General features: G+C 43.1%; 1 protein-coding gene across 11 annotated transcripts in view; it reads left to right on the top strand.

Annotated features, from left to right (window-relative positions):
• Positions 1–27,137, top strand: part of ADRA1A (adrenoceptor alpha 1A) — a 223,593-nt gene that overhangs the window by 87,341 nt on the left and 109,115 nt on the right. The window contains exons 2-4 of one of the 11 annotated variants that reach the window (XR_008667091.1): positions 15,005–15,390; positions 19,692–19,801; positions 19,911–20,046. The exons of 1 other annotated variant lie outside the window; for it this stretch is intronic. Coding sequence is in view for 5 of the 10 variants with exons in the window: in XM_055345931.1 (XP_055201906.1) it covers positions 15,005–15,390; positions 19,252–19,383 (518 nt within the window). In the remaining 5 variants the exon portion in view is untranslated. Of the gene's footprint in view, positions 1–15,004; positions 17,194–19,251; positions 19,802–19,910; positions 25,803–27,137 lie in introns of those variants that run through there. 9 more of the 11 variants (XR_008667090.1, XR_008667088.1, XR_008667092.1 and 6 more) reach the window with 9 other exon arrangements.

Genomic DNA, 27,137 nt, shown 5'->3' with positions numbered 1-27,137 from the left:
CTTTGATCAACATAAAATAAGCCTCTGTATCCCATGAAATACCTCATAGCTTGAATTCTTTGTTTGATATTAATATTGCTGTCCCAGATTATTTTTGCCTTGGCTTTGTGTATAGTTCTAAACTATATTATTCTTATAGCCATGGGATGCTATTTGGTTTTTATTTCATATGTATTTCGGTTCCTTCATAAACCATACATATTTATTTTTTTAACTCTGAGAGTCTGTCTTTTTTTAATATTTTTTTTATTTTTTAAAGCACTTTTGGGTTCACAGCAAAATTAGGAAAAAGTACAGAGATTTCTGATGTACCCCTGTCTTCACACATGCACAACCTCCACCATTAACAACCCCCATCAGTGGTACATTTCTTATAATTGATGAACCTACACTGACACATCATAATCACCTTTGCTGTGCAAAAGCTTCTTATCTTGATGAAGTCTCAATAGTTCATTTTTGCTTTTGTTTTGCTTGCCTCAGGAGATGTGTCTAGCAAGAAGTTGCCATTGCCAGGGTCAAAGAGGTTGCTGCCTATGTTCTCCTCTAGGATTTTGATGGATTCCTGTCTCATATTTACGTCTTTCATCCATTTTGAATTTGTTTTTCTGTATAGTGTAAGAAAGTGGTCCAGTTTCATTCTTCTGCATGTGGCTGTCCAATTTTCCCATCACCATTTGTTGAAGAGACTCTTTTTTCCATTGGATATTCTTTCCTGCTTTGTCAAAGATTAGTTGACCATAGAGTTGAGAGGGTCCATTTCTGTGTTCTCCATTCTGTTCCATTGAACTGTGTATCTGTTTTTCTGCCAGTACCATAAAGTCTTGATAATTACAGCTTTATAATATAGCTTGAAGTCCGGAATTGTGATTCCTCTGGCTTTGGTTTTCTTTTTCAACATTCCTTTGGCTATTTGGGGTCTTTTATGGTTCCATACAAATTTTAGGGTTGTTTGTTCCAGCTCTGTGAAAAATGCTGATGGTATTTTGATAGGGATTGCACTGAATGTGTAGATTGCTTTGGGTAGATAGACATTTTAACAATATTTGTTCTTCTAATTCATGAAGCATGGAATATTTTTCCATTTCTTTGTTTCTTCCTCAATTTCTTTCACAAGTGTTCTATAGTTTTCAGAGTACAGATCCTCTACCTCGGTTAGATTTATTCCTGGGCATCTTATGGTTTTTTGGTGCAATTACAAATAGGATCAATTCCTCAATTTCTCTTTCTTCTGCCTCATTGTTAGTGTATAGAAATGCGACTGACTTCTGCGCATTGATTTCATATCCTGCCACTTTGCTGAATTCCTGTACCAGTTCTAGCAATCTTTTGCTGGAGTTTTTTGGGTTTTTTACATAGAGTATTATGTCACCTGCAAAGAAAGAGAGTTTGACTTCTTTACCAATTTGAATGCCTTTTATTTCTTTTTGTGGTCTGAGTGCTGAGGCTAGGACTTCCAATACTATGTTGAACAACAGTGGTGAGAGTGCAAATCCCTGTCGTGTTCCTGACCTTAAGGGAAGAGCCCCCAGTTTTTCCCCATTGAGAATGATATTCGCTGTGGGATTATCAAAAATGGCTTTTATGATATTGAGGTATGTTCCTTCTATTCCTACACTGCAGAGCGTTTTAATCAAGAAAGGATGCTATATTTTGTCAAATGCTTTTTCTGCATCTATTGAGAGGATCATAAGGTTCTTGTCCTTTCTTTTATTAATGTGATATATCACATTGATTGATTTGCGGATGTTGAACCACTCTTGCAGCCCAGGAATAAATCCCACTTCATCACTGTGAGTAATCGTAAGGTATTGTTGGGTCCTATTGGCTAGTATCTCGGTAGGAAGTTTGTATCCATATTCATCAGAGGTGTTGGTCTATAACTCTCCTTTTTGGAGGGGTCTCTGTCTGGCTTTGGGATCAAGGTGTTGCTGGCCTCATAGAATGAGTTTGGAAGTTTTATTTCCATGTCTATTTTTTGAAACAACTTCAGAAGAATAGGTATTATTTCTTCTTTAAATGTTTGGTAGAATTCCACTGAGGAGCCACTAGGCTTTTTCTAGTGTCCCTTGCATTTAGGGTGATTACATTTCATTGATGGAAGAGAATTTAAAAATGTCTCAGAAAATGACAAGATGGGATGCCTCTCAGTGGTTGAGAGTCTGCCTTCAGCTCAGGGTGTGATCCCAGAGTCCAAGATCTAGTCCCACATTGGCCCCTTGAGGGGAGCCTGCTTCTCCCTCTGACTATGTCTCTGCCTCTGTGTGTGTGTGCGTGTGTCTCTCATGAATGAATAAATAAAATCTTTTTTAAAAATTTAAAAATTTAAAAAATAAAAGCCTGTGGCAGAGAATTGGTATTTTTGCACAGCACGATAGATAGTCATGATTACTGTTTGCTCTCCTTCACTTTTCCCTTACTCTTCATGTTCAGGAACTACGTATTTCCATTCTCCTTTTAGGTTCAGACTTTGTCTAGTGTTTATAAGTGATCACTCATACCCTCTAGCCTAGTCTTACCTGATTGTTTTCTAAGCATACTTTATTCATAAAGTTTTGTCAAAAGGTTTTTTGACAGGGTATAACATTAATAGTTTTTCACCTGGCCAACCATGTCTGTCCTGAGCACACAAAACTATGAATGCTCAAGAATTTGTTTCTATTTTAGCATTTTGAGTTATGCATTTCTCTACTTTCTGAAAAATATACTTGCAATGTATGAATAAGTTTCTTCGCCACTCAGATGATTGTTGATTGTTTTTGTACTGAACTTTGAACATTATAACACTGTGCCCTATTTTCACTATAATGCTAGTATAGCACAGGCTGACTCTTTCTTAGTGTATTCTGAAGATTAAAAGCATGAGCTTTGGCATCAAACAAGTCTGGATTTTAATCTGAGCTCAGACATTTCCCTTAGCTGTAAATTAAACTCCCTAAGCCTCAGTTTCTTCATCTTTAAGATGATGTTGATAATACATTCACATAGGGCTGTACAGGGGAATTAAATGGGATAATGTTTATGAAATAATTTATATGATGTCTGGCATGTAGTAAGTGCATGATGTCTACTTTAGTCATGAACGGGTATTTACTAAACACCTACAAATGCATCAGGTACAATTCCTGTCCTGATGAAATTTATATGTATAGGGAGAGTCATTAAGCAAGTTATCACATTTGCAATCTTACAAAAACAACCATGACAGGTGCAGTGAATGAAAAGCATAAGGTGCTTTGGTACCGTTTAGCAAGAGAACCTGTCCTAGCATGTCATCTGGGGCGGGTGGATGGGTAGAAGGGGATCACAGATAGTTTTCCTGAAGAAGTGGAATTTAGGCAAAGACCTAAAGGTTGAAGAAGAATTACCACCACAAAGGGCATGGAAATGGAGGCAACATTCCATGCAAAGGGAACAGCAGGTGCAAAGGTCCTAGGGCACAGACGCATTGAATAAATCAAGAGAAGATCAGAGTGATCAAGGAGGAGTCAAGGAAGGTATGCAAGGCAGGACAGAAGAGGGAGTGAAGTCCATATCATTTGGCCTGATAAGGGATTGTGGATTTCATCTAAGAGCACTGGGAAACATTTAAGACATATAAGCAGAAATATCACCAAATTGGAATTGCATTTCATAAAGAGCATCCTAGAGAAAAGGGAAGACTGTGCATACATGCAGGAGATCAATGAGAAGGATCTTACGGGTGACAGATGGTGGTGGTAGCCTGGGGTAGGCCATGACACTGGATATAGAGAGATGTGGAAAGGGTGGGCAATCTACTGGAGATATCGAGAAGGTATCAGGGCTGACTGCCAAGCTTTTGTCACAAACGAGTGAATGTTAATAACCACTTATAGACATAAGGAATACTAGAAGACAAGCAGATTAGTGTGTGTCATATTACACACATTAATATCAAAGTTCCTGTAGATATCTAAGGAGAAATGCATATATGGATCATGAACTCAAAAAATAAGCAAAGACTCAAACTATACACTTTATATTTAAATACTAGCTGCAGATATTAATCTTGAAAGTATCCATATTTTTTAGAGCTGGTTCACTGAAGACTCCCAAATAACTGGAGCTATGTCTACTCTTGCAACTGAAAATTTTAATTTATTAATAACAGATTTTTGAGGTAAAGACCAAAGTTATTAATCTAGTCCTCCTTCTCACCAGCTCTGTAACCTTGAGCAGCTGTCTTACCCTTTCTTTCTGCATGTTTACATCCTTATCTATTTGTAGCCCAGATGTCAGAGTGGCTTTTGGTGCCTCAAGGGTCTATAGGAGATGGTTATAAATGATTTCAACAACAATTTAGATCTAAATATGTATATTGGAGCCCACGTAGTTAATGAATAAAATTTAGGAACTGTTGAAATATATGTAGACTTGTCCCACTCACAAAAAACAGAATCATTTGTCAGATCCAATAACAAATCTATATCCTTCTATGTGTGTACCTCTTAAAATGTTCCAGTGCACAGTTTTTTTATTGCCATATTGAAAAGAAAGCAAGACATTCAGAACAACCAACTTTTCTTCCCAAGTAGTGTTTCCTTGCATAGGAAGTTCTTAAACTTCAGGGTTAGAATGTACTTTAAAGAATGTCTTAATAGGATGCTTTATTATGCTTGAATCTGTGGTATGATACCTCAGGGACTGGTTATCCATCCTATCCTAGGCTACTTTCATTGGTAGGAAGACCAAATTCCAGGGTGGCCTAAATCTGTCTTCCAATAGCTTCTAGTCATTGGTCTGAATTCTAAGCCAGACCAATGTGCTAGTCTCCTAGTTGGTCTGCTGGACCCTACTAGCCTCCCTCTTTAGTTATTCCTAGATAAATGTAAGCCTTAGGAAAAACAATTAGGAAAATGAACCTGCCAGGTTCTAGCATGTTTGTGTGCCATCTAGTTGCTAACACTGGTACCTATCTTGAGACATGAAGTGGAGCTAACTTCTAACTCACCAGCACCAAATTGGAATAAGCAAAAAACCGTTAGCATCATTATTTTCATTTTGACAAACTAGAGTAGCTTTCTTCTCTTCCCATGAAAACTTGTCTGTGAATGAAAGACAAGTTGACAGCCACAACCAGGTAAAAATCCCATGGCATTCACAACTATGGGAAATGAACCCAGCTGTGTTGGAAGTGCTCAGAAAGGCTACTGTTTCAAGCAGTATCTCCAGAAGTTATTGTGTATCACCTGATCTGACCAAATATTGGGTGGGCATTTCAGAGGGGCATCACAACAGTAGGGAACAGCCTTTCCTTAGAAATGCAACTGGTTTTTGGTAACAGAACATCACACCACATGGCAAGGATTAGTTCTTTTCAGGCAGCCTCAAATGCATTTGTCCCTGATTTTGACTTTTCTTCCCTGTTTTCTGGGTTTATCTTTCAGGCATCTTTATTCCTGACTCGAGAGGGTTTTTTAATTTAAATTCAATTTAATTAATATACATTGTATTATTAGTTTCAGAGATAGAATCCAGAGTTCCATCAGTTGCACCCAGGGCTCATCATATCACATGCCCTCCTTAATGCCCATCACCCAGTTATCCCATCCCTCACCCACCCCCATCCATCAACCCTCAGTTTGTTTTCTAGAATTAAGAATCCCTCTGCTTTGTATCTTTCTCTGTTTCCCTGACTCAGGAATTTTGCAAAACTTTCTGAACCACTATATTCACTACCACTGAATAGTTGGAAATTCATGAGTGGTTTTTATGCTCTGGCCTTGGGAAGACGTCTTAGTGGACATGCTGCCTCTGGATACCATATATTCCTTTAAACTATGACACATCAACCACTATGACCCCAAACCACATCCTAGTGAACTAAAGATACTGTATCACTTAGTTGTGTTAACAGTTATGCAAATGTTCAACTCCTCTGGGTTATAATTTTCTATCTTTCTGTAGTACTAACTAGAGTCCTTGACTGGGCACTTGGATCAGCATATTTATTAACTAGCTATCTAGGAAAGTGAATTTTCAGTCTCCCAGACCTGTGAACTTCATAAGAATTTGTACTTGATCTTGAACTCAGTGAAGAGTCATTGAAATGATTTGATCAAGGAAGATATAATCAAGTTTGTTTTCCCAGAATCTCTGGGGCTATAATTGGAGCAATAGATTGGAAGGAAGGAAGGCTAGAAGCAGGAAGCTCAGTTAGTGAGCTGATATAAGGTCCTAGCTGGAGATCATGGCCTGAGCTAGAATGGTTGGTGACAAAGAGAGTGAAGGTTCAGTCATCTGGACTGGGAGATTGGATTGGAGGTCACGGAGGAGGTGGGAGACTGAAGGGTTGAGGGTGACAGTGGTTTCCGGCTGGGACAACTTAGGGGAAAGGGTGCCATCTGCTGAGGATGGAGCAGAGAAGAAAGTGTAGGTTTTGTGAGAGATGAGTTCAGTTTGGTTATGGTAAGGATGAGATGGTTTGGAAACATCAGGAAAAATGTCTGGTAATAGTTGTATATGTAGAACTGTAACAGGAGCCAGAGATGGACTAGGATAGAGATTTGACATCAGCAAGGCAAAGAAGGAAACCGAAGCCATAGAAATGGATAAGCTTCCCCGGTGTCTTTCTTCCATCTGTGACTATCAGACAGTTAGCTGAGACTCCAGAAGGCTTGGCAAAGTTTGGAAAGAATGATTTTGTTCCCTGTCAGAAAAACTGAGATTTCTCAATATCGCATTTATGCTGATAGATGGGAAGCATGGTCAATTCGTTTTTTCAAAGATGTCTATAATCAAAACAGTGCCATACTCTACTGCCTTTTAAAATCAAAGAGAAAATTTCTCCAATCCCTTTTGCATTTTAAAATCAGTTTGCCCATATTATAGTTTCCAAAAAGATACTTTTTATTTTGAAAACAAGCTATTAAGATACCTACACATATATATTATGTCAGTTTGAAACCACCTGTTTTTGATGGAGGTGAGGCATTTAGCTGGTCTGGTCCAGCTTGAGCCAAGGACTGGGGAAAGGTGAGCAGGGGTCCACAGACAACTTCCGTACCTGGCTTAACCTAGGCAGGCGAGAGGGGTGTACCAGAACTGGGAGACCAAAGTATTATTCATATTCTGCCTTAAACAGAACTAGATTATATTCCTGGAGGATGGCTGTAGTATCAGGAGACATGTGTCTGGGTGACCCGGTGAGAGGACCTGATATGTCATTTCCAAGTAGGGAATTATCCAGAGAACGCAGATTTGGCATCTTTACAGGCAGTCCAGAACCAAAAGTCCATCTGCCTGCTTGCCTGTTTACCTCTTACTACATAAGCACCACCTGACTCACCCATGTCCTTCCCGGAAGACTTGGGAATGCAACCTGCCTGAGCCTTTAAGCTGAATGTGAAGGGACATCATTCTGAGAAACTCCTGTGCTTTCTCCCTGGGTGACCGATTTGTGTTGTTTGTGCCACTGTTTCAGATTTGTGGGGTTTGGCCTTGGATTCATATCCCACAAATATGAGAGTCTGGCTCATTGTATTGCTGACAATATTGTCTTAATTACAGGCTTCGACTTTTCCTACAAGACCCTGTAAAGGGTCTTTATAAGTACTGGAAGTAACAATTTCATGTAATATCTGTGAGTTAGCTGTACAAAATTATTTGTAGAATGATTTTGTTTTCATGCAAATATGAGTGTCTCGAAGAAGGGGAAGATAAATGTTGGGATGTGAGTTCAGACACCCCTTCTTTCTCCATTTAAGAGTATATTTCCAGCTATAAGTACTTGAAGCAGGAGTTTTTTTCAAAATGCCATTTTCTCCCAATAGCAAATGTCATCCACTGATTCAGTAAACAATTACTTCTCAGTAATTTTTCATTATATCATTTTATCAAATGATAAAATTTTTCATTTTATCACTGAGGGAGATGTAAATGAGAAATAAGAAGTGGCGTGTGTCTTTGGAGAGACTAGAACCATAAGGATTAATTTTGTCATTCATTCAGCAGTGTTTATCGTGGCTTACCATATGCCATAAACTATTGTAGGTATTGAAGATACAGCAGTGAAATGGAAAGACAAAAACTTCTGCCCCTCAGGGATTTTATATTCAAGAAAAAAGAGGGGTAAGAAATAAGTGTAGAAGGTCGTGATGAGTACTACAGAGAAAAGTGCTAAGGTCCAATGTTTAGGGGGAATGGGGAGAAAACAAGTTAGACCACCATGTGGGAAGGGTTCACGGGTTTTGAACACAGCTTTGAAGATGGACAGTCCGAATGAATTCCAGCTGGAATGAGGAAATAGGAGAGAGGGACAGTCACTGAGAGAGGAGAATCTTGCTGTCTTTTGAAAGCATTTAAATTATTGATTCATTTCTAAAGGAAACACACCACACAGGTGCTTTTGTGGGAAATGTGCAGGGGGGTTAGCAGAGCTGGGCACGAGTTCCTCTCCCTCAAGTTATCATGGGTGCTGGGGCCAAATACATATGTTCTGGAAGATCCGGTCCCCTTTTCTGAAAGGAGGAATACTGGCTGGGACTTTGGTAACTGGCTAGAGAAACCCTTTGTAGAGCTTTGCTTTGAGCAGCCTGGACTCTTCCAGAGTAAAATCTCTCATTCTGCAGAGCCACACTCGGCCAGCCAGAAAGGCCCCATGAAGAGTGTTTCCCACTTGCAGAACTGTGAGATATGAGAGAATGCCTTCCCAACTGACCTCTTTCCTTGCCTGGGTTGGAAGGATCAGTGGTTCTTGACAAGAGAAACCATAAGGCCAATGCCCTCAACCCCTGGTAAAAAGGAAAAGCAGCAGCACTCCCCTCCACACTGGGCAGTCCCCATAGTACCCCAGGCTTTGTTCTGTTCGGTGCTGTGTACCCAGCACTCGGTGTGCATCTTTCCCCTTACTCACTGCACGTTCGCACACCTCCAGTCCTTCCTCCCCTTGACCACTATCCCACCTTCCTGCCAGAAAGTTCAGAAAAGACTCAACATAGTAACTCTCTGAAAGGAAGAACCACATACTTCCCTAATGAGCATAAGACCAGAATTACACTATTTCCAGCTTCGGTTAAATAGAAGAAAAGAACAAGTCCTTCTAAAGAGTTGTTGAACTAACATCCTTTTGCCCCATTTGTAAGCTTGCTGCTGTCATCAGGATGAATGGGCTCAGTGAGGTGTGCTAGCCAGAGGCACAGAGGCAGCTGGGAGCCAGGCTTAGGCAACTTTTGTGCCCCCAAGACTTCTGTGGGAAGCCAATGGAAGCTAGAGCCCTCTCCTCAGGAAAATGAATCTCTGTATGTACACAGACTTGTTATTTCATTTCATGGGAAGTCTATCCGTGAATGTTAAGAGCCTCGGGTTCTAGTTCCTTGGTCAATCTGGCCAGCATTCTTAGATATTTCTGACTACAATTCTAGGTGGATAACCTAAAGACACCTGTCTGGCTGAGAACTGCCCAAGGGTGGCTCCTAGATGAACCTCAGGAGGGCTCAAGCATGTGGCGCTGACACAGCCAAACTGGCAACCCAGCAGGGAGGCATCTGGTAGCCTCCGGGGTGATAAAGAAAATTGGTCCTGCGCTCATCGTCCTATTCCAATAGCTGTTCTTTGGGGCTTCGTTCAACGGGGCAGAGTTTTCTTCTTGGTAGGAAGATGCCAACTGATCTGGCCTGAATGTTGCTCAGCACTGGAACTCCTTGGCCTGGGGAGCTGGCTGCCTCTTTGTGTGACAGCTTGTGTCTCCTTCTGTTTATTGGATGCGTACCAGTCACATTCGACTGGTACCACACACACACACACACAGAGACCACTGGTTGGATGGGGAGAGACATTTAAGGGTCATTTGCTCCCATTGTCACATAACATTAGCTTCTCCTTTGGAGTCCACATTTTTTTAATTGGAGTCATTTAAGCTCCAATTTTCAGAATGTGATAGCCTGCAGATGGGCTGTTCCAAGATCATCACCCACTGTGCTTTTTTTCAGTGTCTGAACAGTACATTACGACTTTCTAAATGCTATAGTTATTGATGGTGCTGCCCTCCTCCCCTTTGTTTCTCATTATCTCTGAAGAACCTGTTGTCATCCTATGACAACAGCCACACATCATTGCCATTAACACTTCCTGTGCCACTTCCAGAGGGGTTGCTAAATGGCACAGAAGACAAGGAGCAGAAATGGGTGAAGCAGACCAGAGACTAATCCTGGCTGGCCCACAAATGAGCCAGGTGATTCTGTGAAAACCATCCCCCTCCTGGGCCTTCCAGTCTTCATCCATAAGGAAGGATGGCAGTGCTGGCTCTGCACTAAGTTTCTGCCAGTCTCCACCTTCTGGGATTCTGTGACTCTGCCTAATTAGGGCTTATCATAACCCAGAGTCTCTCAAAGTTGTCATTAAGATGTGAAGTTTTCAGTTGGGTGAAATGAAGCATAGAAGCTGGAATGCTAGAACCAAGAAGACTGACTCCCAGCCTTCCGCTTCCATACCAAGTCACCCTGATTGTGAGAGAATTGAACTGAAGAAGAACCTTCTAATTACCAGTACTGGGTTGGAATTTGAAAACTCCATTTATATCCTCCCTGCCTTTTAGAGTGAACTGAAGCACTGGGGGAGAAAACTCACCTAGAAAACCAACACTGGCAGAAAAACGAGCTTTCTCTTGTGCTGGGGGCATTGAGGGAAAACATTGCTGCAACTTGGTAGCTGAAATGTGACTCTAAAGTGGCCAGACCTTCACGTGAATGGCTCCCAGTGTTCCCCACCTTAAACCTACAGATAACCCCAGGGTCTGAAATGGAAGGTCACATGTTCCCAAAGGAGAGGACATCCAGTGACAAGACATAAGTGGCATCATTTGAAATCATAAGTTTCAATTCCTCCTCAAAATCTAGAGGCCTCAACAGTAGAGGTGAAGGTTCTGAATCTCCAAGGGGGAAGATGCTGATGTTCAAGGGTGAACTCATACTGTACTCACCTCGTCTGGCCATGTTTCAGTTGACTGACATGTTTGGAGGGACCTGAAAAGAAAAGAGTCAGAAATTCTGCAGCAGACCAAGTGGTAGAAGGAAACTCAGTTGAAGAGAAGAGTCCCTAGGGGCTGGGGGATTTTTTCCAAAGCTCAAGAATTTAACCAGGCAGATTCACAGGCAAGGGGTGATGTGACCTGCAGACTGAGCGGTTCAGAGAATTAAGCTGGGAGCAGTTTGCTCCTTTTGAAGCAGAGTCTGGGCAGGGGGCAGGGCGTGTTGAGGAGCACAGCAAGTATATGGTGACAAGAGAAATAGGAGCCCCTATGCTCCTGTGGGTTATTCAAAAGTCTGGTTCTTCCCATAAAACATGATGAGAAAAATGATAGTATTTGATACCAGATGATACAGCACGGTACAAATGGTAGTGAAACACCATCAGAGAGAAAACCAGGCAGTTGAACAGAAACTGGGCAGAAAAGGGGAAAGGAAAAAAGAAAAGGAAAAAAAAAAAAAAAACAGAAGAAGAAGGAAGGCACACACAGGAAGAGAAATCAGAGCTACAGCTGTCAGGCAGAGAAGAAAGCCAGGCCAGTCACGGAGAGGTCAGGAGTCAGCCACTCATTCAGCAGTAACTGGGAGGAGCCTCTGAGATGCCAGCATTGTGCTGGGTTCTAGAGCTCCACCAGCGAGCAACGCGGACACAGCACAGGCTCAGAGGGGGTTTATGGCCTAGTGACTGGGTCAGAGACACCCCTCCTGGAACGGGTGGGTTCTACCCTGGTGCTCCATGCTATGGTGGGTAGAAAGCAGGGAGAAGCATGATCCAGTAGTCTTCCCACCCTAAAAAGAATCATCGTTATCAAGAAGAAAGGGAGATGAGAAGAAATTGAGGCTGAGGATAGCCAGAGTGGGAATTGCTGAGAAGACAGTACCTGCGTGGAAAGGTTTGGACAGAGAAGGAGATGATGGGATAAGGGAGGCCTGCTGGAGACCAGACAGCAGCACCTCTTTTCCAAGCCAGATTCCAGCTCAATCTCCCCATCCTAGGGGAGAGATAATGAAAGGTAGAAAGAGATTGAAAAATGTGAATAAGAAGGGAAATTGCCTCAGCCAGCTTTTCTCATCTTTCTGGAAAGTTCCAGAAGAACGTACAGTTGTGAGTGTCTCTCTTCTATTTGCCAGCAGCTGCTGAAAGAGAATCACACCCAAGAGAGGATGAACATGGCCAGTAGGAGAAATATATCACACAACCTGCTGCTATGGGACTGTCAGATTGAGAATGGGCAGATTGTGCTAGGTTTAGACATATCTAGGTGCTGTCACACACTTAATGGGATAAATTAAAAGGAGGTCATTCATAGGAAGGCCAGTAGTCCAGAAGAATCTCTCAATTGGTCTGAAAAGCCAACATGTACAGATTTGCTTAGATTACCCAAGACAGTATCCCTGGAACTTGAAAGCTGGAGACCATCTGACATTCCAATCTTGGTGTAAATTCGCCATCTCCCTGTCTCACCTTAGCTGCAGGAAGGAGATGGTATTTTGAGCACAAGGACTTGGAAACCAGTATTTACCTCTTAAACTATGCAGGAAGGCCAGTGTAGAGAAAACCCAAGAGCCCGACTCTGAGTCAGCCAAACCTGGAATTCAAGGGGGTTCAAGGGACGGAAGAGATTTATTGAGATTCATGAATGCAAAACTGGGCTCTGTGAGGACAGTGTCCTTGATGAGATTGTGGGAAATTCTAGGGTTTTCAAATCACTTTATTAGCACTCACATTCATAACTCATAATTCATATATTTTTTCTTTTTTATTGCAATTCTTCAAATAAAAGAAATACACTCCCCTGCCTGTCTGATTCACAGATGCCGAGCTAATATATCCTTATTAAGCCCAGGCCAAGGTGTGCGACTCAGGTTCCTTTAATCATGTCATCGTCTCTATTAGAAAGAAATAGTGGACAATATACAGGCACCATAATGTAAGATGATGTTTTTTTCTGGAACGGACCATATTCACACACCACCACCAGCCATGATGGCAATGGCCATTTTCTCCGCCTCTCAGATGAAGTTTGAAAAGCATTCTTTTCAATTTCACTTCCTCCAACTGCGTACTTCATCATTCCCCACACACCATATTCCTTCTCAAAAAATTTGTTATCCCAACACATTTTGAGAGTCCATAAGGAAACACAGATCCTAAAGTCAGACTGGACGATTTCACATTCCAGCTGTACCATTAATTAATTATCTGCCTGAGTGACCTGAACTGAGTTATTCAACCCCATTAAATCACAGTTTCTTCCTTTCTAAAATAAGGATATTGATGGGAGTCACGTAAGTCTTAATGTTACTAATGCTGATTAAATTGCATGTGAAGGGAGCACCTGGGTAGCTCAATGGTTGAGCATCTGCCTTTGGCTCAGGTCGTGATCCCGGGGTCCTGGGATCGAGTCCCCATATCAGGCTCCCCACAGGGAGCCTGCTTCTCCCTCCACCTATGTCTCTACCTCCCTGTAAGTCTCATGAATAAATAAATAAAATCTTTTTTAAAATTGTATATAAAGCATTTACTGCAAACAAGGCACTCAATATGAGTAAATTCCATTAAAATTATAGGAAAACATTAAAAGCTTTGGAGCTGAAGAATAATACTTTCTCACATAACAACAATCATCTGTGTTGTGTGTGTGTGTGTGTGTGTGTGTGTGTGTGTACGCGCTTTAGAGGTAGTAAATGCTCCCTTCCACCACTGTACCAGTTCATCTTCCTTGGTTCTAGAATATTTAAGTTCACTTTTCACTTGTCTTTGTGAGATTCCCTGCTGAATTTCAGAACAATGTTTGCCAGAGTGTATCTAAAGCACTCCCAACAGTTTGTCATGACTCTGATGCATCTGTCGAGCAGAGAGAAGAAGAAAGACATGAAATCAAGACCTGGGGCTCATGCAAAAGAAAAAAAAGTTGTGCGGAGGATAGAGAATGCTATGAGTTCTGTATGCCGTTACCCATCACCATGGCAGTGATTATCCCTCACTGTCGGAATCAAGTTCATAACAACCTTTTTAATCACTGTTTTTTAAGTTTGAAAATTGAGTAATTAAATAAGATAATCCCTAAGATCGTTCAGGCTCTAAGATTCCATTGTTTTGTCATTCTGCTACCAAGAACAATGTGACAGTTACTCTGTAAGATGTCAAGAGATCTGAAATGTGATTCCTCCCATGTAAATTAATGGATAAGACTGGAGAAGATAAAAAAGATGGGAAAGAACATTTTAGACATCAAGACACAACTTGAGAGGACTGAAAAATGAGCCATGATGGGTCAAGTTCATAGTGAGTCTAGTTAGAGTAAAAGTATTAATGCTAGAAGCTAGCTTACATTGCATACGGTGAAGGATCTTCAGTGTCAAGTGCCTGACAAACATTTGGCAGCCCTTGGTGCATGTTGAGCAGGGGAGTATACTAGACCATCACAAGGCATCATCAACAATAACCAGCATAATTTCGGCATAATAGAAAATTGATGGCCAAAAGTTGGCAAAGCCAATATTTTGTGAATTTTGGATTCTCATTAAAAAACACAATTTCCATGTTCAGGAGAGAAGGGATTCATAATAACTTAGGCTGTGTCTATGCAACTCCCCATCAAAGAACAAAGGGAATATTTAGGTAACCCTATTTTAATATGGACCATCTTAATGGATTCCAACTTGTTTTTAAACGCAGTCAAAACAACTCACATATGTGGACTCAGCCTAAATTTCATTTTTTCATTGTTTAAAGCTGCATCGTAGCCATTCAGCGATGTTGATGAGAAGTGGTACAAACCCACCCAGTGGGTCTGCTCTCACGTGCTCTTGCACATGAGAACGAGGTGAGAACAGCCACTGAGGATATGACACATAGGGGCTAACCAGTCAAATGTGAGAAACGCAGATGCATTTGGAATCATATGAAACATTTTAGAGATGTAAAAATACGTGTGTTGGTTTCTTTGCTTGTTTTCCTAGCCAGTTGGCCTGTTGGCTTGCAAATAATATGTACAATCTGTGTTTTCTTCCAGGGTCTTTCTTCCCTGATTTCAAGCCCTCAGAAACAGTTTTTAAAATAGCGTTTTGGCTCGGATACCTAAACAGCTGCATCAACCCCATTATATATCCGTGCTCCAGTCAAGAGTTTAAAAAGGCCTTTCAGAATGTCTTGAGAATCCAGTGTCTCCGCAGAAAGCAGTCTTCTAAACACACCCTGGGCTATACCTTGCACCAGCCCAGCCACGCCCTGGAGGGGCAGCCCAAGGAGCTGGTGCGCATTCCAGTGGGATCAGGAGAGACCTTTTATAAGATCTCCAAGACGGATGGGGTCTGTGAATGGAAAGTTTTCTCTTCAATGCCCCGTGAATCTGCCAGGATTACAGTGTCCAAAGACCAGTCAGCCTGCACCACAGCCCGGGTGAGAAGTAAAAGCTTTTTGCAGGTGTGCTGCTGCATGGGGCCCTCGACCCCCAGCCATGGAGAGAACCACCAAATTCCAACCATTAAGATCCACACCATCTCCCTCAGTGAAAATGGGGAGGAAGTCTAGAGGACAGGAAAGGTCAGAAGGAAGGGGACTGAGGGGGATGAGCTTAGGCACCCATCCCACTTCCTACTTGGAAGGTCAGTTCACTCTTCCTGGAGGACAAGACAGGACTATGAGACTGGGGACCGCCTGGGAATGGGATGGGGAAAGAGACCCGACTCTTGGGCAGTGGGTAGGGCTTGGGGAAGAAGGAGGATGTCACACAACCATCCAGTTCAAAATGATGATAAACAGCATTTCCTTGAGGCTAATGCTCTCTCGGTCATCCTCTGAGGCTGCTTTCCACGTCTGGCCCTTGCAACAAAAAACACCATGGGAAACAGAATGTCATACACAATCCAAAAGACTATAAATATAAGGTTATGATTTCATCATGAATATTTTGAGCACACACTCTAAGTTTGGAGCTATTTCTTGATGGAGTGAGGGGATTTTATTTTCAGGCTAAACTTACTGACAGCCACGTTGGATATTTATGAGGAGAGGGCCCTGAGAGGAAGAGCCTTAAGATGGTGGCCAATATCCAGGCACATTATTTTTAGAGCACGTTTTAAATTCCACCATTTCTGACCATATCGTTTCTTGACTTGGGTGAAACTTGACAGTGAGATTTACCTTTTGCTGCAATTTGAGCAGATACTTCTCCCGATTCCCTAGAGATGAGGGTGAGGGGCACTCATTATGTGTCTGAACTGGTGGAGGCACACCCTCTAACCCTCTATGCTTGAGTCTAGACAGTCCGCAAAAAGATGGCCCTTCCTCATGGGAGACCGTAGAGATGAGGGTTGGTTTTTTCAACTTTACTGCTACAGAAAGAATTCCAGTAAGCAGTTCCAAGATCAAATCAAGGAAGGCTTCTCGTGAAACATATTCAAAGATCAAGGGGGTGGGGTGGGTGCTGATTTCATGCTAAGAGGCTGCAAACTTCCTGCACAGCCTTTTCGATGTGGCCCAGAAAGGCTTTTCTTGGCAAATGGCTTACCTTTTCCAGAACACCATTATGAAAATCCAGAGCTTATACTATTTTGAGAGGCACAGCTGGACTTCCATTTTTCCTCAGCGCCTTTGCTACTGCATAATGAATGAGGTTCAAGGTCCTGAATGCACATGTAGCATGGTGGAATGAGCCTTATGATCCAGGTATATCCTTCCTGAACTTTGAGAGATACACATGCTTAGCTTGGGAGGATACTGACTGGTCGCCAGAAAATCGTCTAAAGCAGGAATTTGCAAATAGTTTTCAACAGAAGCCCATTTAATCCCGTTGAAAGATCCAGGAGCCCGTTCACTTCATCTGTTCCCACTTTCTACGGGAACTTGGGGAACATTCTTTCTGTATACCAAATTCTGGTCACCCTGAATAACTCTGCTTATGACTAGAGAGGAAGAGGATTATCATATGTAACGAATTAAAATATTTTTCACTTTCCACAATAAGAGTTTAAAATACGGTTTATGGGTTTGGAATAATTGGTGACCGGAATCGCTGATCTGAAACTGCTGGACTGACCATTTCTGTGACCTCTTCCCCCTATTTGAGTAATTTCCTCTATGAATTTCAAAGTAGGTTGTGGCTCCTGTTGAGCTTTCACAGCCAAGGCAGGGGCTCCTTATCTTTTCTTCTTCCTGTGGGGCAAAATGCAAATGTCTTCAGATGCTTCTTGAAGGCTAATATCTTTGCGCACTGCCATGGTTGGGGGCGGGGGGCGGTGGGCGGGGGGGGGATGTTTGCATGTGGATTTGAGGCTGTTGTCGGCCATGCCTGGACATTGAATGTTTTGCTTTTTCAGCCTTTTCTGGAGAATGTCTTGCTGACCAGACAGGCGCTATGCCTTGTGCTTATAACGTTGATTCTGGCGTTAGATATTGGCTGGATTTTTAGATTCTTCTAGTATGTCTGCATGTCCCATAACAGCTCTACCAGATGTGGTGTCCTATTATGGATAAAAGCATCAGAGAAGGACTTGACTATGCAAACTTCACTTGTCTTCTGCCTTGATAGGAAAGATACATTTCATTGTTGAGTTTCTTTCAGGATCTGAATATTAAAAACCACTTTGGTCAGGCTCCCCTTTACAGGAAGAGCATGCCCATGAAAAGAATGGTAATTGTTTTGCTTCCATAAAATATGGCTCCCTTTAAACACAGTTTCCAGACAAATTTAAATTTTAGATTTTAAAAAACTAAGGATGACCAGAAAGCTAGCATCAAAGGCACTTCTAATCAAAACAAACAAATAGAAAATCTTTTGGTCATCAGATAAAAGCCATGACAATTGTCTTCATGTGAAACTGTCCTTAAATAATTATCTGCTACACTCTTCACCAACCCCAGTCCCTCCAGGGAGGCAAACTTTAACATTTATTTCCTTTCCCATAACACAATATTAGGTATAAACACGCCAGTTTTACAAAAAAATTGATAATGTCACCCAAGACTTAGTCGAAGTGGGATAAACAATACTCGAGTTATTTTTTACTCATCCACAAAAATCTCTGTACCTTTGAGCATGCCAAAAAACTCTCTAAAATTGTCACAGTTAAACAAATGATTGTCATATTTATACTCACATGTTTACTGCTTCTATTTGGAGTTCGAAGAATTTACCCAGAGTAACAGTGGTCAAAATGTTTTCTCTAATGTGTTATAAAAAGCAGTTGCTTTGAGACTGTCTAAACATCACAAAAAAAAAATCTACTTGATATTATGGGATAGGCAAAATTTGAGTTTCTTTTGTGGTTTGAATTGCATGTGTTAAGAAAGACCTTGAGTCTTTCTACTTAAACATTTCCCCAAGCTATGGCAAGGATTTCAAGAAAGCATTTTGCTTGTCACAGTTTTCTTCTGCTTGCCTTACTCCTGTCTCATCCAAGATCGTTCTGCCTGTCATCACTTTGTGTTTGCTAACACTCCAAAATATTAAGGTTTCGGACTCTCACTACTTACCTGGATTTGTCTATCTGTGGTGGACAGTGGTTTGGGGGGTAAATACATATATTTTTTAAGTCTTTTTTGTTAGCTTCTTTTGTGGGCCAGGCATTGACAGGGCATTACATACCCCATTATCTATAAACCTCATAGCAATCTCACATTTCTATCTCAAAGGGAAAAATCTGATTGTTAGAAGTGATTAAGGACTCACCCTAGGCCAGTGAGGAACCGTGATTCAATCCTGGATCTGCCTAACACTAAAGTCTACACGTTTTTTCCAGTGCCTCTGCCTCCTAAACAGTGGGGACAGTAAGGGGGGATGTACTCCAGTTTGGATTGGTTATGCTGAGGATATGAAACCATGCAGCATTTTAACGTTTTGTTTCTTGGGGATGTGCCTTCCAATTAACCTCTGTACATCTACTGCCAGACTCCAGCCCAGCCAAATCCCCAAAACAGACCATAATCAGAAGGGTTGGGTGCCTACCTTTCAGACTGCACCATTTTTTTAGGGCATAATGACATGGAAAGTTATTCGGGCCTTGCAAGAAAGATAAATTCTATCAAACTGGGAGCAGGTGAGCATGTAAGAAAATGCAGAAGAGGCCACATTGGCTTAGAATGGCAAAACCCAGTAGGGGATATGAAACACGTTGCTTAGGATGTCGGGGTTATTGAGTACCAATCACAGTTAATTGGCACACTTTCAGGAAGTATGTCCCTTTTTACAATAAATAAAAACAAATACAACATCACTCTCACCTGTATTCCAACATTTTTTTTTTTGAGTTGAAGAGAGAGAGAGAAGGAAATAAGAGATATTTCACCAGGAATTACACAGAGCCCAGAGAGCATGTCAAACACGTGGATTTCATGCATGTCCCCGTAGGGGAACAGCTCATAATGCTGATCCCCAGGTGCCCAGAGACATAGGGGGTCTTTGAAAATGAATAACCAGTTGGCAGCCATGGCTGTGGGTTAGCTGGTGTCCACTTGTTCTTGGATTCCCTTTTGCAAATGAAAGCTATATGCCCTGAGTATCTCAGATTGTCTCAGCGCCTCAAAGTGAACCAACCCATCACCAGACCTTCTGGTCTAGTAAGTCTCGTGGTCACGGCCTAGGAGTGAGAACGTTTTAGGAACTCTTTGCTGGGGCAGGTAATTATTCACTCTTGAATCACAGCTACTTAATCAGAGCTTGACAAACATTCTCATTTGCTTCTGGGGTTGGTTCTGCACAGGTCCTCTTGCCAAAAGAGATGCTGCCTCTGCGTATGAGTACTTGTTGACTTAATTAAGGAAAGAGCTCTGCTCGTCAACAAAGGGAGAAGGGAGCCCAAGCACATGGAAGGTAAACTCTGCAAGCAAAAATAGGGTGACCAAAAAGAAGGCAATGGTGGCCAGTAGGAAGGCAATAGAGGTGTGCTCACTGTTACTCTGATTTCTTTTTATACTACTAGGACTTTTAATCCTGAAACCGCCTGCACACAGCTCCGGTCCAGCCTGGTTGGAACACTGTTGGCACCTGCTCCTTGTCTACACACTGTGCTGGGGAGCAGGGCTGAGCCCAGGCTGCTGTGGGGTCCACCGTCTTCAAAAAGCAATGACAACAGTGGCCTCCTGGCCCTCCAAAGTCCCTGCAAGATGAGCAAGTGGAGATGACTTTGGTGGCTGGGCTGGCAAAAGCAAGTTAGGATTTCGGCAGAGGACACCCAGGCTCTTCCATTGTTCCCATCAGCACTGCCTCACTCATGCCCCCCGCCCCAGACCCAGATGTCGTGGGGGCACAGGATGGAGCTTATCTGCTCTGTGCAGGAAAATATCATTTCTTCTTTGCTACCGCAACACGGATTCCTGAGTCTCCTACCTTAAAGGAAGGTTATGATGGTGGGCAGGGGGCAGTGTTGAGAAGGAAGAGGAAGACTTACCCTGGACATCGCTCAAAGCAGGTTGCTTGGTTTAGTAACACTTTGCTGCAACTGATAAGCAAGGAACTGCCCTGAAGCTGGTTGCTTCTTCATTTCCAATGACAAACTGACTGTCTTTCCTTTCCATGTGGCTCAGGAGTCGTTACATCACTTTCCCTCTATATTGCAGTCAACATGGCCACATCATAAGCTGGAAATGATTAGAGCTAAACTATGTGAAATACAGACTTAATAAGGTGAAAAAAATCTACAAGCAAATTCACACTGCATTTGTAGAAAACAATAATGAAGGCACCAGTCTATTAAGAAGCCTGAGTACGAAAAAAAAAAAAAAAAAAGAAGAAGAAGCCTGAGTACAGGAGGTGCCTTCAGATGCAATAGAAAAGAAGCTAAGACAGGAAGCCCCAACATAAGCTTGTATGTCTTCCCATTTATGTAACACTGTGTACTTGTCCAAGTAAATTCGCCTATCTCAAGTCATCTCTGTGAGGGACAAAGAGAAGGAAGGGTGTATTATCTTTACTTAACATATGAAGAAACACGGAGACTTAGAGACTTAAGGATGATGCTTTGAATAGCCCCAAATCCAGCCTCTGACTCTGTTTTCCATGATACCCTTGGTATCCCCAGGGTCCTCTGTGTTTCTTGAGACCATGAATTTCCTATGTCACTTGTTCATCTCTGATCCATATTTTCAGTTCCATTGGCACCTTCTCTCCTATTCTGTCCCTGCCAGCGGCTGGACAATACAAGATTGTTCTGAGTCATATTTGTCTATGCTTTTCTCATTGGCTAAAGGACAAACAGATGTGATTCTGTTCTTTCTCCCTAGATAGGCAGCACCAGAGCTAAGGAAGTAATCGGGGCAGGGGATTTTTGGTTTGCTCAACAGGGTAACAAGCAAGGCAAAGCCAGCAGTGATTAACACCTTAAGAACCTCAGGAATGCAAAGGTCACAAAAGAAGTTTCTAGAAGCTCCTCTTCCAGTGAGCCTGAGGGTTGTTGTTACATCCTTTTGTCATTGTCAGCAAGCTGCTCGCTTCCTCTCCTGCACCAGGCACTGCATTTGGCACAAAAAAAAAAAAAAAATCCCAAGAGACGCAGACAATCCCCAGCTTATGAGCTGGGTGTGTTCCAAGTTCATCTGTTGCAAGTCAAGAACAAATTTTTCCAAGAATCATTGTTACAGATGGGGGAGGAGAAGGGTGTTCCCAGACCAAGTAAAAAAATAAAATCTATTTAATAATGTACACCTGGGGTTGGCAAACATTTTCTGTAAATAGCTAGATAGTAAATATTTGAGGCATTGTGGGCCATACACTCTTTGTCGCATCTTCTTCTTTGTTTTTTGCTTTTTGGGGGAACAACCCTACAAAGCAAAAAACAAAGAAGCAAAAAAAAAAAAAAAAAAACAGCCATGAGCCAGATTTAGCCCATTAGTCCTAATCTGCCATCCTTGATCTGTGCTATCTCTAACTTATGGTATAGGAACAATAATAATGCTAAGCAGTGGATTTCAGTGTTCAACTTACAAGCATCTTTTTTTTTTTAAAATATACCATTGATATATCTCTACCTGACCACATTAATATTTCCAACCTGCATGATTTTTTAGATGAAGTGACAAGTTCATACTTGGGGGGAGGAGGAGGCTACTCTGTGTAACCCATTCACCCAAAAGACATAATCTAGCACGTCATTGTAACTTTCTACCCAGGCATTGGGACAAGAGGGAAACACCCACCACCCCTGCCTACTGTTAGGTTCTGTAGAACGGGTAGGCAGCAGAACAGGGCATCCATGGGTGGAGACAGGGTCTTTCAGCTTTTCACCCCACTGGCAAAATCTCCCAGCATAACCCAGCTGACTCTGCAAGTAGCAACAACCCGTGGGTGCCATTTGCCCACAGCTGATGTGAAATCCCTCCCGGAGCACTGGAGCCTGTTGAAGTGGTGGCCTTTGGGGGCCATACCTGGCTCCTTGGGAAGGACTTCTGACTATGGTACCCTGCGCCAGGACATCTGAGGGTCCACCCTGGGGATCACCAAGAAACAGGGTAACAGAAAGAGATGTTGGAGGGGAGGGACATCTTCCAAAGACAAAAATTCACTTCGAGCGGGACTTCTTCTCTTCTTCATCCTTTTCCTTCTTCTTTCCCTGTTTCTCATTTCAGTTTAAGCCTGAAATCACCTTACTAGACTAAAAATGACATTGCCATGGAGAAACATTCATCCATCCCCTGCAACGATGAAGCCATGACTCTCGAAGCATGCCCGTCCCCGTCCTCTCAGGCAGTGAGGGGAGACAGACGCTGTCAGTTGGAAACAAGGGATGCCCTTCTGGTGGCCTAGGACAAGGTCCACAGTGTTGAGACCTGAGACTCTGTGACAGGGCCAGGGCCGGGGCGAGGGGGGTAGAACATGGGATGGCAGCAGGTGCAGAACTGATGAGGAAGGACCTGCAGATATTGATAATGACATCAGTAATATATGAAATAATGGAACACTATCAAAAATATTGGTACTAACAGCAGTGCCTCAGTTGGGCCCAGAAAGGAAGGCCTGGGCTGGTGCTCTGGGGCAGCTACCCTTCCTCTCTGTGTCCCCTTCAGCTTTGATCCTGTCCCTCCGTCCTTCCCAGTCTCCTTTCCTTGTCCCTGCCTCTCTCTCCATGATTCACCCTCTACTTTTTTTCAGACTGACAAGCAACAAATGATGGGGTAGGTCACCCTGGCCGCAGAGGGTGCCTGTTCCCATGGATACCCTGCTCTGAGCATTGCCCTGGGTGACAAAGGGGGCTTCCCGCAGCTCCTCTGTCCCCTCCCCAAGTCAGGCCTGAGACTGCAAGCTGGTGTCTTTGAAGCCTCAGGGAGCCCCAGGCAGGAGATGGGAGCCCCCATGAGGACTTGTACCTGTGCCCCCATGACTGTCTTTCTGCACTTGTCAGTTCCACTTGAAGGCAGGTGTAGACACAACGTGCTGCTGGTCAAGTGTGGTTTCCTGTTATTTCCATGCCCACCCACGGGTGAGCATCTCTTTTACCAGTCGCCACCTCTCGCTCTGACATTTTGGAAGTCTTTACTGAGCCCTACGATGTCACCTTCTCATTCTCTTCTGCATCGTTTGTCTCTAGCCTCTGTGTCCCTTTACCTTTCATTCTCCCTCTTAGTCCCTAGTGCCTTCAAGACGTGATTAATCCCAAAGCAAACCTGGTTTCAGGTTAGCATTAAGCAATGATTGCTCCCTTAGAAGGCATACCCTAAGCAAAACTGAACAGAACTCAACCAGGTGACAGGTGCTCCTTCTTGGCTGGTGCTCCCATCTGTCCCCGTCCCTGCCAGCTCCTCTGCCACTGGAACTTGTTCATGGACTCTCTCTATTCTCTCATCATAACTCTGTGCCAGGAACCTCTCTCCTCTACGAAGAGGGTCCTCTCCTGTTTTTGCTGACACAGCTCCATGCATGTGTAACCCCCTGGGGTAGTCTGCTGGGGCGTCATAGCAAAGTACCCCAAACTGGAGGCTTCAACACAGATGTTTATTCTCTCAAAGTTCTGGAGTTTGGACATCTGAGATCGAGGGTCTGCAAGGTTGCCTCCTCTGAGGCCTCTCTCCTCGGCTTGTGGCTGGCCGCCTTCTCCCAGTGTCCGCACATCACCTTCCCTCTTCCCTCTTCCCTCTTTTTCTAAGGACACAGCCTGATTGGATCAGGGCCCACCCCAAAGACCTCATTTAACCTTAACCGCCTCTTTAAAGAAACTTTCTCCAAATGCAGTCTCATTCTGAAGTCCTGGGGGTTAGGAATTCAACATATAAAATTGGGGCTGGGGAGGGACAATTTACCTCATAAACCATTCTCCCCATTCTCTCCTTTCTGCCTATAAAATCTTATCCACAATTCTCTCCCCAAAATCAAAAGTTCAGATTCAGCCCTTCCTGACTATCTTCTCCGAGTTCCTACAGTATTTCTCTCTAAACTGTGTTCAATAGTTAATTGTGCACTCTATTTTTTATCTTTCTGCTGCTTTTTAAAAAATCTATATATTTTTTCACTTTAAAAGTACTTTGCGCCCATACAAGTTCTGTCTTTCAACCAGATTAAAACTCCTGGAGAGAGGGAGCTGTCATGACACTTCGGATGCCCAGAACTGTCCTCAGCCCCCGAGGGATCCTAGCTAAGGATCCTTGCTCCTGCTGAGCAAAAAGAGACAAGGGACCAGAGCCAAGCGCTAGTTACAGGCAGGGGCTGGGAGACCAGGTCCACAGGGCGTTTGGAAATATCAGATGCCCCACCAGGAAGGCTCAAGTAGTAATAGGACTTCTGAAAAGTTATAGTGGGATTCTAATCAGAGTGCAGAGCACAGCCATGGGGAATCCCAGGTTAGCTGCTATCTTGAGTCAGGCAAGCACTGAATCCCCGAGACCTCTGCATCCAGGAAAGCAGACCACTGTCTATGAATGGGACAGCCCCTAGACCCTGAAAGCAAGGTGAGATGCGGTAAAATCCAGTGAAGAATCAACAGCAGAACCCAGTGCCAGGAAATGGGTCACAGAGGAGCACGCCGTGGGCTGTGATCACCTCGGGGCCCCAATCCCAGCGATGGGGGACCTAACGCCATTTCAGTCGTGTCTGCTCTATGTCAATAGCAGCATGGAAAATGGGTGCTAATGAGCCTTCAGGTAGCTTTTCCTCACATGTCTCACAACCTAGAAAGAATAAAGGAAAGGAAGCGACACTTAACTTGATTGGATATGAGTGGGAAACAGCCATTCCCTGCTCAAAGGCATTTTCATTCTCATCCTCTTGAGACCCCCTCCCACTAGTCCTGCCCCAGCCCTCAGAGCTCTAGGTTAGGGTCTTAGCCATGGCTGTTCCAACTTGTCGAGTGCTGCTGTCCATACCATGTGGCTTTAGAGTGTCTTGGCCTGGTCACCTTGCTTCTCTTGAGAAATTCAGTCCCATTTCTGTTTCATCAACCCCACCTAAGGCTTTTATAGTAGACAAATTGATTGCTGGCATAGTACTTCCCTGGCAGCCATGGAATGATATCTTCTCTCCTGCCTGGTTCCTGCTGAGAAGCAAAGAACATTTACCCTCATTTGGAAGGATCAGGACTGCTCTAACTGCATAGCATCTCCCGTCATGCTTTCTGGGCAAGGAACAATGCCACTTTGGTATCACGTGCCCCTGCCCCCTCCCTGGGGTACTTCTCAAATTGGAAGGGTTTCTGGGCCTGCAATATCCATCACAATGGAACAGCCTTGATGGCTAAAACTTTGTGCTTCACCAGTTATAATCCCATCTAGAAATTACAGGGGGAAAAATCACGTGAAAAGCCAGGGCCTACCAGAGTAGTAAGTGTATTGAAGCCAAAACCATCCAATAACAGATTTGATTGAGTGTAGCAATGGCTTATTGATTTATCCACTAAAAAAAGAAGAAGAAGAAGAAGAAGAAGAAGAAGAGAAGAAGAGAAGAAGAAGAAGAAGAAGAAAGAAAAAACTTGTTTTTCTTCTCCAGTCTGTTCTCCATTCCTTTTGCTAAACCCAGCTTTATCTTCATAATAAAAAGGTTTCAGCTCTGCAGCTTGGCTAATTGAAGTCTCAAAGGTTGGAAAGCCTCTGGCTCATTAATCAAAAGCTGGGGAGCAGCAGAATGAATGCTCTGCAGTCCGCAGCACCTCCCCCACCCAGCCCATGTGTCCTGGAAGAGATGACAGTCCTTGTAGAAGGCAGGGAAAGAGGGAGCTTTGATGAATAGGTAGGTGGATGGGCAGCTTTAATCAAAAATAAAGGGTGCCCAAATGCAATCTGACAAGAAGGCTATTAAAAAAGTAAAGTGATGAAATCTTTTTAAGAGCAAAACAAGGGCTGCCTGAGTGGCTCCGTGGTTGAGTGTCTGCCTTTGGACCGGGTCGTGATCCCAGGGTCCCAGGATCAAGTCCCGCATCAGACTCCTCATGGAGAGCCTGCTTCTCCCTCTGCCTATGTCTCTGCCTCTCTCTCTGTGTGTCTCTCGAGAATAAATAAATAAAATCTTAAAAAAAAAGAGCAAAACAAGCAAGTATTACAAACGTTTAAATAATTATTAGTTTTCTACATACTCTCTTAAGGGAGTTGAACATTGTCTAGGGGCTAATTGGATTAAAAAGGGGGGGTCCCACACTTGCTTATGTCTCCATCTCCAGGAGCTCACTTCACCCTCTGCCTTCCTATCCTGAACATCACATGCCACCCTGATAGCTAAACTTCAGCACACATTCACTGACATTCTGCAACAGAAAATTTGCTTCAGCTTTTAAAGCCTGAATCAAAACACATGCTTTCTTCATCAAATGCAGAGGGAAGAAAATAGCTCCTTTTGTCTCTAGGGTATAACAAGTCACAGGCAGCCCACTTTCCAGTAACACCACACCTACTTAACCCAATATTGCAGACAAGGAAATGAGTGCGCTCCGTATGATGCACTGTGATGAGGTATAAAGTTTAAGTAGGAGAAAATACGTTTAGAGCATCTACTATGTGCCAAGTCCTTTGCACATTTGGATATGGTAAAATGTAAGATTATTTTTTAATTTATTTATTTGGAAAAGAGAGAGAAAGAGAGTACATAAGCAGGAAGAGGGGCAGAGGGAAAGGGAAAGAGAATCCCACACAAGCTCCACACCCAGCAAAGAGACTGTTGTGGGGCTCAATCTCCCGACTGTGAGATCATGACCTGAGCAGAAATCAAGAGATGCTCAAACGCCTGGGCCATCCAG

The sequence above is a fragment of the Nyctereutes procyonoides genome, unplaced genomic scaffold (genome assembly GCF_905146905.1).
Source record: "Nyctereutes procyonoides isolate TBG_1078 unplaced genomic scaffold, NYPRO_anot_genome, whole genome shotgun sequence".
NCBI classification, from domain to species: Eukaryota; Metazoa; Chordata; class Mammalia; order Carnivora; family Canidae; genus Nyctereutes; species Nyctereutes procyonoides.
Note: the sequence above shows the minus strand (reverse complement) of the source record. Positions and strands in the feature narration are given on the sequence as shown.